The following is a 17,345-nucleotide window of genomic DNA, read 5'->3' on the forward strand; positions in this document are numbered from 1 at the left end:
TAATAATTTATATATAATTAAAATATTTTTATAATAACTTATTTTATTATAAAAATTAGCTTTATAAGTAATTTTATTATTTTTATAAAGTTATTTTAAATAATATTTTCTTAATAAAGTTAATATATAAGAAAATAATTTTTTTTATTAATAAATAATTTATTATATTTTTTAAAATATTATTTGCTTATTTAAATTTCCTTATTAATTAAAATTAATCCTTTTTATTAATTAATAATTAATATATTTAATAAAAAAATAACTTTTCTTATTATAAATACCCTACCTTTTACTTTTAAATAATACTTAAATACTTTAATATAAAACCTTTAAGTTTAATATTATTTTAAAGAATATGATATTAAGTTTTTTAAATTATTTAATTTAAAAAAAGCATTAAATAAACCTTTTAATAAAGATTAAGAATTATATTAATATTAATAATAATTTATTATTTTATTAACCCTTATATTAATTTAAATTTACTTAAAAATAAGCTATATATAATTTTATTAAGGTATATAAAGGAATATTTATTAAGAAAAGCAAGAAATCTTAAGTATTAACTTTATATTTAATTTTAAAAAAACTTATCTTATTAAGTTAAAATATATTTAAATTATAATAAATAATTTAATATTTTTATTATAATTATTAAAAGCTTAATAAATATATTAAAAAATATATATACTTTATATTAAGTATAATAAATTAAATTTAATATATAATTAATTATAAATATTATATTTATATTAATTTAAAAAATAGCTTTTAATATATTAATATTTATTTTATAAATATTAAGAAATTAACTTTATTTCCCTTTTTAATTTATATAAATAATTAATAATGCTATTTAATTTATATAATGCCTTAATTATCTTTTAAGCTTTTATTAAAAAAATTTTTAAAACTTAAAAAACTTTATATATAGCCTTTTAAATAATATTATTATATAAGTAAATTTTATATTATAATTATATAAATATTTACTTATAATATTTTAAAGGCTATATTATTATAATTCTATTTTTAATATTTAAAAAACCTTTTTTTTATTTATAAAAATATATTTTTAAGCTTTTTTATTTTAAAAGATAATATTATAATAAACTTAATAAAGATTATAGTTATTTATAATTAGCTTATATTAATTATAATTATAAAAGTTTAAGGCTTTATTAATATTATTAAATATTTTAAAATAATTAATATTTTAATTAATTATATTAATAATTTTAAGGGTTAGCTAATTACTTTATTAAATATAATATAATAATAATAATAAAATATTTATAATATTATTATTATTCTTTTAATTATTAAAACTTTTAATTAATAACTTTTTTTTATAATAAAGATAAATATTAGCTAAAGCTTTATAAGCATTGCTTTTTTTTTTAGCTATATTTATATAAAATTAAATTTATTTTATATTTTATTTTATACTTTTTAAAGAAATTAATAAATATATAAATTTAATACTTTACTTAAAAATAAAAACTTTTTAATATATTATTAATACTTTAATATTAATTTTATTAAATTTAAAATATAAATATTATTATCTTTATAAATTATAAATTATTTAAAACCCTTAATATTAAGGTTAATTAATTATTAAGAATTATATATTTCCTTAATATTATTAAGTATTATAATATTTATATTATATATTATATTAATAAAATAAATATTCTTATTAATTACCTTTTTAAATTACTTATAAATATAATTTTTAAATTTACCTTACTTATCTTTAAATAAAAAAAGGGAAGGACTTACTTAAATAAATTTATAAGTAATTTTTAAATATTTTTTAAAAAAGTTAACTTTTTTTTATTATTAATTTTAAATAAATAAAAAAGTATTTTATAATTATTTAAGGTTAATTATATAAGATTTATATATATAAATAATAACTTAGCAATCTTTTTATAATATTAATATTACTTTAAAAGTAATATTTTTTATTAATTTTAAATTATAATAATTTATTAATAATTATAAAGAAGTTATATTTAATATATAATTATTTAATAATTAATAATACTCTTAAAAAGGCATTAAAAGAATATTAATATTTAAAAATTATTTTTATTATTTAATAAGTTATTATTAAATATATAAAGTATTAATTAATAGAAATACTTAATTTAATATTATTAACTTTATTAATAAAATAAGCTATTAACTTTATAATAATTAATAATATATTAATTTTAATAATTATTAAATATATTATTAAATAAATTAAAATAAAAGTTATATTAAATTAATAATTTAAGAATATTTTCTTATTATTAAATAAGATTATTAATATCTTTAATATATTTAATAAATAAATCTTTAATAATATTAATTACTTTATTAATAAGGTTGCCCTTATTTAATATTATTAATATAAATTAAAACTATATTTAATAATATTAATTAAGTTATAAGGTAATAATAAAGTTAAAAAAGCTAATAAAGATTTAAAGTATATAATTTTATAAGAGTAATTAGCTAACCTTAATTAAGATTTTTAAGCTTTAATATAATAAGTAATAATATTATATAATTATATTTTAAAGTAAATAAAAATATAACCTTTATTTCTTTCTTTTTAATATATTATTATTTTTTAAGTATAAACCTTATATTATTTATATATAAGAATTTATAAAGCAAGAAAAAGATAACTTTATAAAGTAATTAATTAAGGAATATAAAGCTTTATTAATATAAAATTATATTATAAAGTTAAAAATATCTTATAATTAAATATAAATATTTCTTTAAAAAGGTAAAACATTATTATAAATATTTATTTTTAATAATTAAGTTTTATAAGTATATTAATATATTTATAAGCATAAGTTTTATTATAATAAACCTTAAGTTATTATTATTTATTATATTAATAATATTTATACTTTATATAGCTTTAATAATATTATACTTAAAATATATATAATAATATAAACCTTTTCTTAATATATATTATAAATAATTACCTTATTAAAAGCTTATAATATATTAATAAAATAATGCTTTAATATAATTATAATTAAATTACTTAATTAATATAACTTAATTAAAAATAAAAATAATAGCTTATTAATTATTATTAATTACTTATTAATATTTTATTAATTTATTTAAATATTTCATTTTTAAACAACTTATATCTTTTATACTTAATTAATTAAAAAGATAAAAAAAGAAATTAATTAAATTAAAAGTTAAACTTAAAACTTTTTTATTTAAAGAGTTATTTATTAAATAATTATTATTTTTTTAATAAATTTTTATAAATAAAAACTTACTTTTCTTAAAATACTTAAATTAAAAAATAAATTATTAAATTAAATAAAGGTATATTATTATTATATTATCTTGTTATTTATTATAATAATTAAAAAGAATAATTATTTAATAAAAATATAAATTAAATATTAAATATATATCTTATTTTTCCTTAATAAAAGATATAATTTATATAATAAGATTAAAAATAATTTATTTAAGTAAGGGGATAATATAAATTTATAAATAATAAGCAGGTAGTTGCTTATATATATAGCATTATAGCTTAAAATATTAAAGGTATAGCCTTTTAAGTATAATTAATAATTAAGTAACTTATATATTATAATATATAATTTATAACGTCCCTTATAATTATTATAATGTTATTTAATGGGTTAAATATATAAAGAAGCATAGTTATTAAGAGGAGGTATTATAAGATATAAATAATGTTATTAATAAGATTTAAAATATTATATTTAAGATATTATTATTAATATTAATATAAATCTAAACTTTTCTTCATTATATTAATAAAAGCTAGACTGTTTAAGCTATTTCTAAGGAAATAGTATAGATAAGATTAAATGTTAAATGTACAATATTAATATATAGCATTGAAGAGACTCTTTGGATATATATTAAGTTCTTTTATACCCAGGTGATCTTTGAGACTGCGTCACCGTCACGATAGTAACAATCGATGCAGCCGACAACATATTTCGCTCTTGCCTTTCTCACTTAGCTCAAACCTAGAAAGAGTATTGAAGCAGAAGTCCTATCCCTAAATGTAATCAAACAGTAAAGACCTTTTTAAAAACCAATGTGGCGGGCCCCTGAAACCTAAAATGGGTACTTAAGTGACCTTGAATAGCGGTGCAAGAAGGACCTCCTTCACGACGGTTTTTGGACGCAGCATAGGGGGGGGGGAAGAAGAAAAAAAAAAGTGAGATTTGTTCTGGCACTTGCAGCTGGTGAACAGCTGGCACCAGCTGGGTCCAACATCATTGCATTAGCTGGCTGCGGCCGGCCCTCGCTCCGTAGCTTGCTCATAGTCAAAATGTACACCATCCTCAATAAGGATATCAAAGTAATGCGTGGTTTCATGCCTACACTGCTACTGTTCGAGGGCGATAATTCCTGAGCAGTTTGAAGTAAAGCTTGTAGCGACGAGGACATTGCATTGTAAAGACGCGGCTGGCGGTGGGGATGCTCGAGCGCCGAGGACGGGTGTTCCTAGCTGCTGATCCCCAGAATTGTTAACATAGCCAAATTTAGTACCTTCGCGTTCTGAAACCCATTTAGATATTATTCTTTACATTCTAGCTGCCCAGGTGGTACTACTGGACACGGCAATTAGGTCGGATGCTCAGAATTATTGCGGGACTGAAAGCCAGCGGCTGCGGAAAACTAAAAGGCAGTAAGGACACCGAACTCATGTTCTCACTGGGGATATTCAGCCTAGATTAGTTGCTAGCCAATGGTAATGAAGAGCGCACTCCTCCTGGTAGCGCCACTACTTCGTAGGTGCGGTCGGAACTTGGTTCGAGTAATTGCTTGCGCCCAGGCCAGGCCGCAGCGGATGAGGAGAGAAAAGGAAAGAAAGGCACATTTTGCGATATTCTGGTTTAATTATGTCCTTACAAGTTGACTTCAAATAGATTGAGATGCGCGGGAGCCTCTCCTCAGGGAACAAACCAAGTTCAGTTGCCCTCTTCACCAAAACTTCTCCACCAGCTGTGAATCTTGCGTGCAGTGTCTTTTCCACAGCACAGAAGACGAACCGGTCCATTCTTCCCCAGGTAGTTTTTCTGGAAACTGATTCAATCGCAATCAATTGATCACAGCAGGGATGGTTTCTCACGCTGATCAATTCAAATGACGTACAGCTACTTGGTACAAGCGCCTGGAGTCGGGGAAGTCAATTATCAGGAAGGAGCCCTCGGGCGCCGGGAGGTTCAGCTCCCTTAGCCACTCTAGGGGCTCCTTTGAATCCAGAGAGGAAGGCGCGATCCTTTCTGATCATGGAAGCTGGGAAGAGCAAAATGGGACGCCTCGTGAGGACTCCGAAATCTGAGAACCTTTCCTCCAGGCGCGCGCACACTCACCCACTCACCCACACACACACATACACACGCACACAAGCGCGCGCGCACACACACACACACACACAGAGAGAGAGAGAGAGAGAGAGAGAGAGAGAGAAGAGGAAGAGGAAGAGGATGACGATGAGTGAGTAAAACCTTTCTACACTTGCCCGTCTGTCTCTATTCTGGAATGTCGTGGAGTAACGAGAAGCCCTTCTCCTTCCACCATCATTTGCCTATTCTGTTTCGCAATGCGCTAGAATGTACTACATCCTTCAGGGTGGATTTTGTCTTCACGCTCTTCCTTTCCTTTTCGAACGCTACAGAATTGTGCTGCTTTACTAGTAGCTCCTTTCACACTTGCCCGCCTGGTCTGATTTCCTTGAGATATGTCTCTCTCTTCTACTTTCACGTTCTCGAGCTTTGGTTTCTTGCAACGCCCCAAATCGCACCACTTTGGCTTTGGACACTGTCACTAACAGATATCAGCGACTGTCCGGGCGGCGGCGGCGGTGGTGACCGCGTTGGTTACAGAGACCAGTAAGCACCATTCTTTTCGTTTCACGGTTCCTCTTCTGTCATATTTAAGAAAGCCCAAGATACATCATTTTGATTTCCGTAGCAGGTGGCTAATAAGTACTACTAGTCACGGTAACGACGACGGCGACGGTGACGGCGACGATGGCGCCGTCGGAGCTGGCGGCGCTCCTGGCGGCCGCCGCCGAGGTGGCCAAGGCCAAGTCGGGGGGTGGCGCCCTCGACACGGCGTCCAAGTTGGCCGCCCTCGTCTGCGCGGTGGGGGTGGTGGGGGCCTGGCTCTTCCCGGGCTGGCCCCACCCGGGTTGGCTCCGCCGGCTGCTGGCCCGGCAGCAGCAGCAGCATCAGCCGCCGCCGCCAGCAGCAGCAGAAGTAGCACCAGCAGCAGAAGCAGCAGCACCAGCAGCACCAGCACCAGCAGAAGCAGCACCAGCACCAGCACCAGCAGAAGCACCAGCACCAGCACTAGCAGCGGCCGCGCCCGCGCCCGCGCCCGCGGAGGGCCGGCTGCGCCGCTGGGTTCGGGCCGGCGCTCGGTCGGTTGCGGCCGGCGCCGCCTGGGTGGCGGAGGAGTAGGGGGGGGGGCAGCAGCAACAACAACAACAATTTGGGTTGGGGGGTTTTTTTTGGGGGGGGGGGGGGGGGTGGAATTCTTTTGGAGGGCGGGGAGGGAACAATATATATTAACTTGAGTTAATACATGCAGCCGGCCTGGCTTCAATTCTTCAGTCTGTCTTCTCGTGCCGTGACTTATATTGAATCATTTCTGAAAAACTCGTTTGCTGTGGATTTATCACCATCCTCTTCTGCGGCACAGCATGACCACTTGTTGCTCCGATCTTGACCGAATGGAGTGTGATAATGTGGAAGCTCAGTAGCCGTGGAATATGCGAAGATATTCCGAGGCAACCCAATTTTCGAAGAGCAGCATCTTGGAGCCGTTATGCGTTTCATATGCGTCTAATTTGAATATAAACAAATGAACACAAAGACATGATATGTACACCTGCAGCAGCTTACATCAACTTTGTCAACATACATCATTTTGGCCCTGGGCAAAGACGCAATGCGCGACTGCTGAAAATTGGTAGGGAACGGCTTTTTGTCTTCCCAAGAGCATTTAGGTAATTCATAATTCACACTCTACAAATACTGCTAGTCCTTCCCCTAGCTCCGATTAATCCCGACCCGAGGTCAATCTTTCCATGCCAGCTTAGCTTTTCCCAGTTTTGAATGTCCTCTCCCTGTTGTTTGACCGAGGAGGGGTTGTGGTGGGTCAGCACCACGATGATGATTGATCCCTCATTAGGCAAGCTGGCTCCAACGCCATTGCTCGTACTTCAGACGCCATTGCTCGTACCGCAGGTACCATTCTTGGTGCCGCTGGAACCATTGTTCGTACCCCAGCTCGTTTTCTATCAGCCAGATGCACCCGAGCCCGACCAACCAGACCATTGCGGCCGGGGCCGTCCATGCTATTCCCGCCCCGATCGTCCAGGATATCAAGGCCCCGAACACACAGGCTGCGCCGGTATCAGTCGCCCAGGCCACCGTGATTGGCATCTTCTGTTTAGCGCGAGGTGGTGGAGCGTCTGGGTTTCGGGCGCGAGGAGCCTGCTGGGAAGCACACTCTTCCGTCTTTTGTTGAGGCTGAGTGGTGGGATCACATAGACTCGGAGGGGTTGGTGTGGTGTAAGAAGGTGGCGGAGTCTCATTCCGAGGTTTCTGACCTTGCAGTGGACCTGGAGCCCAAATTAATTTTTCCTGAGGCTTTGTCTCCTTAATCGACCCCGATTTGGGATCTAGAAGTGGGTTTGAGTCCGCTGGTGTGTCTCGAGGCTGTGTCTCGCTATTCGATTTCCATTTAAACGACAGGCTCGCGCAGAGGCTGTATGTCATTGTGTGAGCACGATTTCTTTGACGTTTGGGAAGGGAATGATCGACGGTCTGGGTTTGGTGGTATTTTATAGCCATATCTGATATTGATGGCGGTGAGGGGAGCAGAGGTCGAATGACGGCCGCAGTTGATGGCCCCGAGTTGTAGTTGTACGGAGCAGGTGATGTTCAGATTCGAGAGAATATTGGTACTCAGTCCGTAGCTGTGTGTGGTGTGTGTTCTTGACGAGATGGGTCGGAGTGACACGACTGGGATTGAGAAGGTGAAGCGTCTTCTTCCATTGTGACTCATACAGAAACGCTTCCATCTGCACTAATCAGTACTAAGATATATAGGTTTCTGACGGCTCCTTCCTTAGTGTTAAGGCTGGGTTTTTGAATAATTGCAGGTCCACCTGGCGAACATGCAGGCGCCCACTATGCTAGTAGTGGGTGGAGCGAAGCAGGGCTACCTATGGGTACCTAGTGCTGCTCTTTAAAACGCCTACACCACCGTAAACATGTTCCTATTATAAGGCGGAAAATCATGGCGGAAAGTTTGATATTAACTTATTTGGTAATTAGGGGCGTGTTTTGTTTTTGGTGGAAAAGATAAGGTTAAATGGAAAATTCCTAAGTATACGAAATAACACGTCAGACGAAATATATATCCTAAATGTAAAGAGACTATGATAATATATATATAAGCTTTGCATTAAAGGCAGGATTAATAGTATTGCTGGTATGCTTGCCTTACTAATTAATGTAAAGGATTCATTAAACTAAACTTAAGTAATATATAATATATAGGCTTTAAAATTAATAATTTTATATTAAAGCTTATTATATTATATTTATTAAGCCCTTTAATATAATATAATGGGCTTTATTTTCTTCTTTATATAATAAATATAATGGGCTTATTTATACCTATTATACTATATTTAATAAATTTAATATAATAACTTGCCACCCTGCTTATTTATCATTAATGTTTTTAATGATTCAAGAAAGACGTTTATTTATGTAGGATTTAATCTTGCCAATACTTAACTGCAGGAGTTATTGCATATTTAGTACCTTTTCGCGCAACTCAAAGGAAAGTTTGGAGAAGGGGGTGGTCAATAAACGTATAAACTAGAAGAGTGTCAAAGATACTCAGAGAATGTGGTTACAAATCCAACCAGAACATGCCGCGGAGAAACTCCGTCCCTTCTCAACAAGTATTGATATTCAACCGTCGTTATGATCCTCACATACTACCACATTCAGGCTGCCTTCAGATAAGGCCGTCTATCAGGGCTCAATAGCTAAGCTGGCTGCTTGGGCTGGCGACGCTGACCATGTGTTTCCAACGGCGTTGTCGAAAGGAATGTTGAGAAAAGACATTGCTTTCAAATTCAAGCACCTATAATAGCCTAATAACTGAAATATTCGACTTCAGAGTCCCGGGCATTTGGTAATCGAATATTCCTCGGCCTTGTCACACAAGACTAGTCCAGATCACCCCATAGCGTCAACTTGATAGCTGTTGGGTCGTCATCTGCTGCGTAAGCGTCCACAGTCTGTCGCAAGCCCAGATTTACATCCCAAGCCCGCAGATATCTCGCCCACTTATATTGCCCTCAGCCTCACGCAGCCAATAATCAATCGAGGAGTAGCCTAGCCAAGGGACAATTTGTTGCCATGTCTGTATAGAACCAGCGTGGCGCAGGGACCCTGGCAAGATGTCATTAAAGATGTCTTTCAACACGCTGCACATACACCGCCCCACGTCGGTATATGCCTTGTCACAACCGCTCTCGTGCTCTATCGCGTCAACCTAGTAGAGCGAGTTGTGCTTAGCTCGACCTCAAACCCCTCCACTCGCGTTTGGATCTCCGCTTTGCTACTATGGTGAGTAGCCCTGCAATAGTTTGAGTTAGCTTTGAGAACCCAAAGGTGTTTTCTCCTATGATAGTGGCGAAGTAAAATGTGATGTGGCTCAGGCCTATTCCAAAGTTAGCACTTAAGAAGGTGTATATACTACAGATAAAAGAGATTACTTCTTGAAAAGAATCAAGACCACATTTAAAACTGCTTACAAAAATGTGCACATCGCCAACTACATACCATCCATTCGTGCAGACCCTCCTTAATGTATAGGGCTAGTGGCGGATACTTCTTATGGGAGAGAGGCTGGGCCAGCTTGGCCTTCCTGATCGTGTATAGGGACGTCTAGGTGCAGCATATGAGCGGCGAGGGATAAGCCGTCACTAGTCAGGACACAGAATCGGTGCTACCAGTGCTTCTGAGTACCTGGCTCGCCGTAATGATATTTATCGAATTCAAACACTTAACCTCAGAGTCAAAGTCCCGTCTACCCCTGATAGGTATAGTAAAGCAACCGGCTTTACTAAGTATATAGTCCTCGTTATAGGGTTTGCTGTCGTGGTGAAGGGTGTGAATAATCTTCCAGCCGCTGTAAAGACTTTATTAAGGAAATACGCAACTTAGCGAAACAAGCCTATAACTTAGCGATTATATTATCTATGATTACTGTTAGAGGTAAGCTCATATTAGCTCCAACAAAAATGTGGCTGTTAGACGGGACCTCATAAGCCCAAGTCATTCTCGCGAGGAAGGTGGTAGGTAGAGCGGAAGCAGATAAGAATCTTTAAATCGATGTATTGTTCGTGACGACTGCTATCCCCTGTTCCAGGAAAGAGTTTCAGGCGTCTTCGCGTTTAGAGAGGAAATATAGGCGTTCCCGTTTAACTAAATGAAGTAAATATCGTAATGCTTCTCGGTTGGACGTGGTGCTTGTAACAGCACCTATTTATGCGAACCTACCTATGCGAACCTACCCATGCGAATTCTTTAAACTTGCCAGCGGGGATGAAGCTGTCGCCTTGTTGGGCTGTTCTGCTTCCCTGGTGATGTGTGAAGGATATAATAAGCCTGCATATAATTAGGCGCTATAGTTATGTAATGTAAAAATGTTTAGTAAGGATAAGTGGTAGGGCCTAGTGAAGAGTAGATATGGTTGCTAAAGCGTGAGTAGTATATAGAATAAGAAGGATAAGAAGAAGGGAGGAAAAGAGAGAGAAGGAAGAGAAGAGAGAGAAGGAGGAGAAGAGAGAGAAGGAGGAGAAGAGAGAGAAGGAGAACGAGAAGGAGAAGGGGAGGGAGCAGGGAAAGCGACCACGACCGCGACCGCCTTAAGCACTGGACTCTAGCAGCTGGGCAGCCAGCAACCGGGTCAAAAGCTGCCAGGGAGCAGGCCCCCTTACCCCACCCGCGCGCAGCCACCATGCTGGCTGCGTGGTGACAATCGCGTAAAGTTAAATAATTTCTGAGAGGGAACGACCAGAACTTGGTGTCTATAGGGCCAGAGGGGTGGCCGAGAGGATTTATATACCGAATGTCACGGAGTGTCACGAAGTAGGGGTGAGGCGTGGGCGGATCAGAGGCGGGTGGCTGACTAACCCGTCTGGGACACGGCGGTTGGAAATCGACGCAAGACTACCTAGGTAGTCTACTATAAAATCCAGGACGCCAGCGGCTGGGCCTGGCTAGCCAGCACCGCTGCTCTTGCTCAGGCTTCAATCACTCTTGCTCAGTGAGCATCACCTTCAATTACGTTAACCTCGCCTATTGCTTTAACGCACTACATGCCAACCTATCACATCTTATAAACATAACTTTTGAATTTGCACTGCACTTCCTTGACTCTTTACGACCTTCGCTAAAGTTCAAGATAGACGAGGAGGCCTAGAATTTTTGAACCAAAGACGCCATCATCAAAGAGCCTAACCTAAGGTGGTTGCTTGACTTGGGTCCGTTGAGTCTCGGTGCTGAGGCAGGAACCCTAAAATAATAATGGCCATCCACGCAAGTTGGCCAAAACACATCAAATAGTGTGGAGGGACTCACATCTTTCGTGAGGCCCCAATTGTCTAGCCCGTGGAACATGTATCAGACGCATCTGAATGAGATAACAGCTCTATGATACAGCACCCATTTTTTACGGGTTTCAAATTGGCCTCAGCACTTCGCTGACCTACCACCAAGCGTAACCTTCACAGCCTGTAGCCTACTCGCGTCCACCTCAGGCAACTCTTGCTCACCATTTCCCACTGGCGCGGGCAGGAATCCAACTGCCACTAGGTACGCAAGGTATACGCCTATGGTACGCATATCAACAGCGTGGGGTTTATTGGGGGTGCTAAAGTTTGTACCCTTGTCGTATAGTTCTAGAGCGGCTGTAGCTTGTGAATCGTCCATCTCCGGGGCGATGGTATTGGCAGGCAGGTCCCCCGTCACAAAGTGGAATAGTGGGAGCAAGGCATGCTCCTCGTTACCCTCGTCCTCTACGTACCTGACAACCTTGGCGCGCCACTCTCGATACGGTACGAGAGGCGTATGGTATCCGTAGTGCTCCAGAGCGCCGATCCACTCGTTGAGAGTCAGTCGTGGATGGCTGGTGACCTGAGCTACGCTGAGGGACTGCCCGGTCACGGTAGGAAGTAGCAATCCTGCGGCAACAACAATGCGGCTGACCTGCGAGACGGGTACTGCGTTAACGGTGTTGTTGATGTCTGGGCGCGCGCCGACCTGCAGACAGCCTTTCCATAGCCGTACCAGGAAGTCATCGGTAACGGAGATGCCAGACATCGGGTCTCCAGTGACATAACCAGGCCGGACTATGGCTCCCGTAAGCCCTCTGACTCCAGCGTTGCGAATGATGTATTCGCTGGCCCACTTGGACTGCCCATAGCCTGTCTCGAGGCCCTTGTGGCTGCCTTGAAGGTCGTCCGTCTCCAGCACACCGGTCTCGACGTCTCGTGATAGCTGTACGTAATGTTGGGTATCCAGAGTCGACGTAGAGCTGACAAAGCACAGTCGCTTAGGCTTCCCCTCGGCGCATAGCCGGATGCACTCCAAAGTACTGAGCACATTGGCCGCCCTCAGGCTTGAGTAAGGCAGCATCCAGTTCACGTGAGCCCCATTGTGAATGATGAGGTCTACAGAGTCAGAGAGGCGATTCCAGGTGTCTTGGGGGACGTCGAGGGACGGCTTGGAGATATCGCCCACCACCGCCTCAATCCTGGACGACCACTCTGGACACCAGAGGCCGTAAGCCGCTGCCGTGGACTCTACGCGCGAGAGACCTGCTTCTGCATCCTCCGCGCGGACGTGCACAATGACGCGTGCCTTTGCTGGGCCCTCGAGAAGCTCACGTAGGATATAGGACCCGAGGAAGCCTGTAGCGCCGGTCAAGAGTACAGTAGGTGGCCTCTCTGTGTAGTCCCAATTTACCGGCGCCTGTGGGATGCAGTCTGGGAGCTGAGACAGAAGCTCCTGGGCGTCAGCCGCATACGACTTATCCTCAGACTCTCCATCCCCAGGAAGAGGCATAGCGTCCAGTCGCAGACCAATGGGATCTAGGGCTCTATCAATCTCCAAGGCTAAGGTATGGAGAGTCTGGGACCGAAAAAGGACGCTAACTGGCAGGTCGATGTCCTTCCATTCGCTCTTGAGGCGGAAGAACATTTGCTGTGCGAGGACAGAGTGCCCACCCTCTTCAAAGAAATTAGACTCTGGGACGAACATTCGTGCGGAGCGGTTAGGGAGAACTGAACCCCACACTGCTGCCAGTCTCTTCTGCGTTTCAGTCATATTGGCGACGACTGACGAGGTCCTCCTTTTGGCCGCCGAGAGAAGATCCACTGGGTCGGGAAAGGGGAGTGCTGGCTTGTCAATTTTGCCATTTGGATTTAGTGGCATCCGGGCCAGGGGTATGAAAATGCTGGGGACGGCGTAGCTGGGTAGCTTCCCCGTTAGAAACTTCTTGCAGTCGTCAGACAACAGCTTGAAACGCCTGAGCATGCGGGCCATCGTTTCAGTTGCAATCTCTTCCTCGATAACTCTTGGATCGTCTTGCGATTGGAGGTGCCGAAACCACGACCTTGTTTCGGGGACAAAGTACGCAACCAGAGTATGCTCCTCGTTCCGATCTCTTCGTACGACTGTAATGTTGTCCCGTACGTATGGGTGCTGGGCCAAGAGGACGTCGATTTCGCTGAGTTCTATCCGGAAACCTCGGATCTTCACTTGCGTATCCATTCGACCTGTGCACTCGACACTTCCATCCTCGCGCATCCGACCTAGATCACCAGTCCGGTATAAACGATCTCGTGGCCCCTTATAGTGGTTGACAGAGGCGTATTGGGGCTCAGACTCTCGAATCCACTTGGCAGGATCGACAAACCAGTTAGACACAAACTTCGACCGGTTTAGTTCCATTGTTCTCTCGTCGTCTCCTCTGTAACCTTCCGCAAGACCGCCTGCACGGATGAATAGTTCACCAGTCTCACCAACGTCGCATAGTCTGTACCGATCTTGACGATCTACAACCAGCAGCTGAACATTTAACATCCCCTGGCCGACTGGGATGATGTCTGGCAACGATTCAAAGAAATCCGGGTCCTCAACTTTGCTTGGAATCTCGAAGAAGGAGACAGCACGCTGTGACTCCGTTGATCCAAAGAGATTGATCACCTTTGTATTAGGTGCGAGATCGCGTAGCTTTCGGCAGTCCTTCTTGGTCAAGAGGTCGCCAACGAAGAAGGCCCTTCGAAGTGTGGGGAATGAGGTCGTAGCACCGCCGATGAGAATTTGGCCAAGAGCAGGAGTAAGGTGAGTCACTGTAGCCTTGTGCCTATTCATCCACTCGGCCAGCAGTCCGTAGGTGATGACTTCAGCCGGGGGACAGACGATCGTAGCAGCAAGGTAGAGTGGCGTAAAAATGTCTCGCTGGATTGGATCATGTGCAATGCCGGAGAGCATTGTGAATCTGTCCGTCTCCGAAAGGCCAAACCTCTCTGCCATCCACGGTGTGTAGTAGGTCAGAGAGTAATGGCGGCCTTGCACGCCTTTCGGGGTTCCTTGAGTGCCTGAGGTATACGAGAGTGTCGGTATGGAATCGGGGCCAACAGAGACATCAGGATTGTGCTCTTTGAGAGGTGCCTGGGCGGCGAGACAGTCTTGACCCTTGACTGTGCCTCCAGTCAGCTCCCCGTTGCTTGAAAGACGCAGCGCCGGGATGGTGGCCTTGACGTCTAGATCGGTCTTGATGTAATCGCTGACGAGGCTAGGAAGATGACCGAACTCATCAATAGCTTGTTGGATGCAGATGAGAAACTGGGGTTGCGAAACACCCAGCAAAACCTTCTGGCGCTCTGCAGGGTACTGTGGATCGAGGACACTGACGGTCGCGCCGGCCTTCAGAGCACCCATGTAGGCAACGACAAGGTCAACGCCTCGGTAGGCATAAATGACGACGACATCGCCCACAGTACAGCCATGGGCGATAAGGTGATGTGCTAACTGGTTCGAGGCCTGGTTGATCTGGCGGTATGTGAAGATGCGCTCGGGACGCTGTGAGCTCTGGGTCTCAATAACACATTGCTTGTCAGGCACTCGCTGTGCATTGGCTGCGAATATATCATGGATTGCTACAACGTCAATTCAGAAAGTCGTTCACTAACGCCAGACGTGCCAGCTCACCTCCACGGAATCCGCCCCAATCTAAGTCGCAGGTGGGATCGGGAATCAAAGAGTTATGTTGCATGTTGAAGAAAGCCGGTCGGTCTTGGATTTCCATACAAATGGCGAACAGATTGGCTGGTTGCCAAAGATGTATGGTGTCATCTCGAAAAAAATGTGTTAAGGCCGATTTCCTCGGGATCATTAGAATCACGTGAGAGGTTTTTTTGGTGAGCCACCTCCGATGTCGGCTTCTCATACAACTCCGTAGTCCGTTGTAACACAGCCAACGTCCGTGCACCCAAGCTTCTTGCGTCCGCCCACCCAGCTCTTTCAGTGCGCCCACCCAGTACAAAAAAAAATTGCTTTACCACCCACCCAAAAAGAAGTACATCTTGGATGCTGACTAAGAATGCTAAGGCTCCCCTACAAACAAGATACCTTTGCACCTCTATACCCTCTGTGCCCTCTGCCGTGCCCCCTCATCAGTGTTCATCGCGGTTGACCATCTTCTAACAGGACTCAATTGTGCGTTGGTGCTGTTGCCACCGGCGACCCCTATGGCTTCTTCGGGCTTTGCGACTCCTCAACCGTAAGCTGCTTCAGCTTCACTCCCGCGGACTCTCGTGCCTTCAATAGAGACGACTCGATCATCGGCTGCCTCTTTTGCCGCCCTAGAGAACCCTTCGGCTTCTGCAGGCTTTCAAGCCAGCCGGCTGGCCGATCTGCAAGATGTCTGCTCTGCATGAGATACACCTTAGTCAAATAGCACGCTTGCTGTGCGTCCACGGCGGCGTGATGATTTCTGCCCACCAGTTCGTGCTGCGAGCCCATGATGAGCGGGAAGACGACCGACAAAGCGGCTGGCACGATGCGACCGTCATTCGCTAGAGCCGCCTTTAGATTCCTTCTGATATGCGGCACGATGGGCAGACACCTAGAGTCATTGGGCAGAACGTCAAACTGTCCTTCTGACTCGAGCCATCCGCGCAGAGCAGAGAGGTCGGTGGTCGTTTGATGCCACGTCACGAACCATGTCCTTGGCGATACTCCTTGCTCTCGTAAACGATCTGCAACTTGACGAGCTGACATCCTGTGATCCACGCAATGGTGCCGCCGAGTAGACCTGTCAATCACACCGTCTATGTAGGTATTCTTCGTATCTCCCTTGCGATTGATGATTGCAAGAGTCTTGGGCTGAGATCTGGTCCGACAGTGCAGAGTTAGATTGCCTTTGTTGGAAGGTGCAAGGGTCGTATGCCCATACGCTAGCGCTAGCCTACAAATAGGCTCCTTCTCAGCATTTAATAGCAAGAAACTTCTCTCCTTAACATATAATAATTAACTATTATTTACTTTATTGCTTTATTAGGTTATAAGCTTAATATTATTTAAAATATCTTAAAATATTAAGAAATATTAATATCTTTATTTTTATAATTATTTTTATACTTAAATTATTAAGATTTTAATATTATTAATCTTTACTTATATATTATTATTATACTTTATAATAATTATTATAATTAATAATTACTTATAATAATTTAATATTCTTGCTTTATTTAATATTTTAATTATTTACTTTATTTTATTTATTTATTTATATTAATTAATATTAATTATTATAAATAAATATAAATATATAAATATTATTTAAAATATGCTTAAAGATATATAAATATTATTTAAAAAATATTAAATATATTTAATTTTAAGCTTAATTTATTATTTTTCTTAAAGTTAAACTTAAAAAGAAAAAACTTTTTAAATTAAAGGATAATATAAAGTTATAGCTTTTAATTTATTAATTTTAATAAATATATTATAAGTATTAAGAAATAATTAATAAAAAGTATAGCTTTTATAAAATAAAAAAAGCTTAATAATTAAGTTTTTATTATATTTTTAAGCTTAATATATTTAAGCTTTATAATATTTATTATATTATATAAAAAATCTTTTAATATTTAAAAAATATTAATTAATTAATTTAATTATAATATTAATATTTTAATTACT

The 17,345-nt window shown here is 39.6% G+C and overlaps 3 protein-coding genes across 3 annotated transcripts; 1 reads left to right on the plus strand and 2 right to left on the minus strand.

The window, feature by feature from the left end:
* Window positions 1–4,780: 4,780 nt before the first annotated feature.
* INS49_015267 (uncharacterized protein) lies at window positions 4,781–6,494 on the plus strand (the record flags this gene model as incomplete). The annotated part of the gene is made up of 3 exons (XM_043175949.1): window positions 4,781–4,817; window positions 5,871–5,921; window positions 6,028–6,494. The coding sequence occupies 3 exons, from the start codon at window positions 4,781–4,783 to the stop codon at window positions 6,492–6,494; spliced, it is 555 nt and encodes a 184-aa protein (XP_043019404.1).
* A 5,325-nt stretch (window positions 6,495–11,819) lies between these two features.
* Window positions 11,820–15,408, minus strand: INS49_015268 (uncharacterized protein; the record flags this gene model as incomplete). The annotated part of the gene is made up of 2 exons (XM_043175950.1): window positions 11,820–15,292; window positions 15,345–15,408. 2 exons carry the CDS (start codon window positions 15,406–15,408, stop codon window positions 11,820–11,822), a joined length of 3,537 nt encoding a protein of 1,178 aa, XP_043019405.1.
* A 473-nt stretch (window positions 15,409–15,881) lies between these two features.
* Window positions 15,882–16,415, minus strand: INS49_015269 (uncharacterized protein; the record flags this gene model as incomplete). Its single annotated transcript, XM_043175951.1, has 1 exon — window positions 15,882–16,415. One exon carries the CDS (start codon window positions 16,413–16,415, stop codon window positions 15,882–15,884), a length of 534 nt encoding a protein of 177 aa, XP_043019406.1.
* Window positions 16,416–17,345: the final 930 nt, after the last annotated feature.

This window comes from Diaporthe citri (assembly GCF_014595645.1).
Source record: "Diaporthe citri strain NFHF-8-4 chromosome Unknown scaffold_9, whole genome shotgun sequence".
NCBI lineage: Eukaryota > Fungi > Ascomycota > Sordariomycetes > Diaporthales > Diaporthaceae > Diaporthe > Diaporthe citri.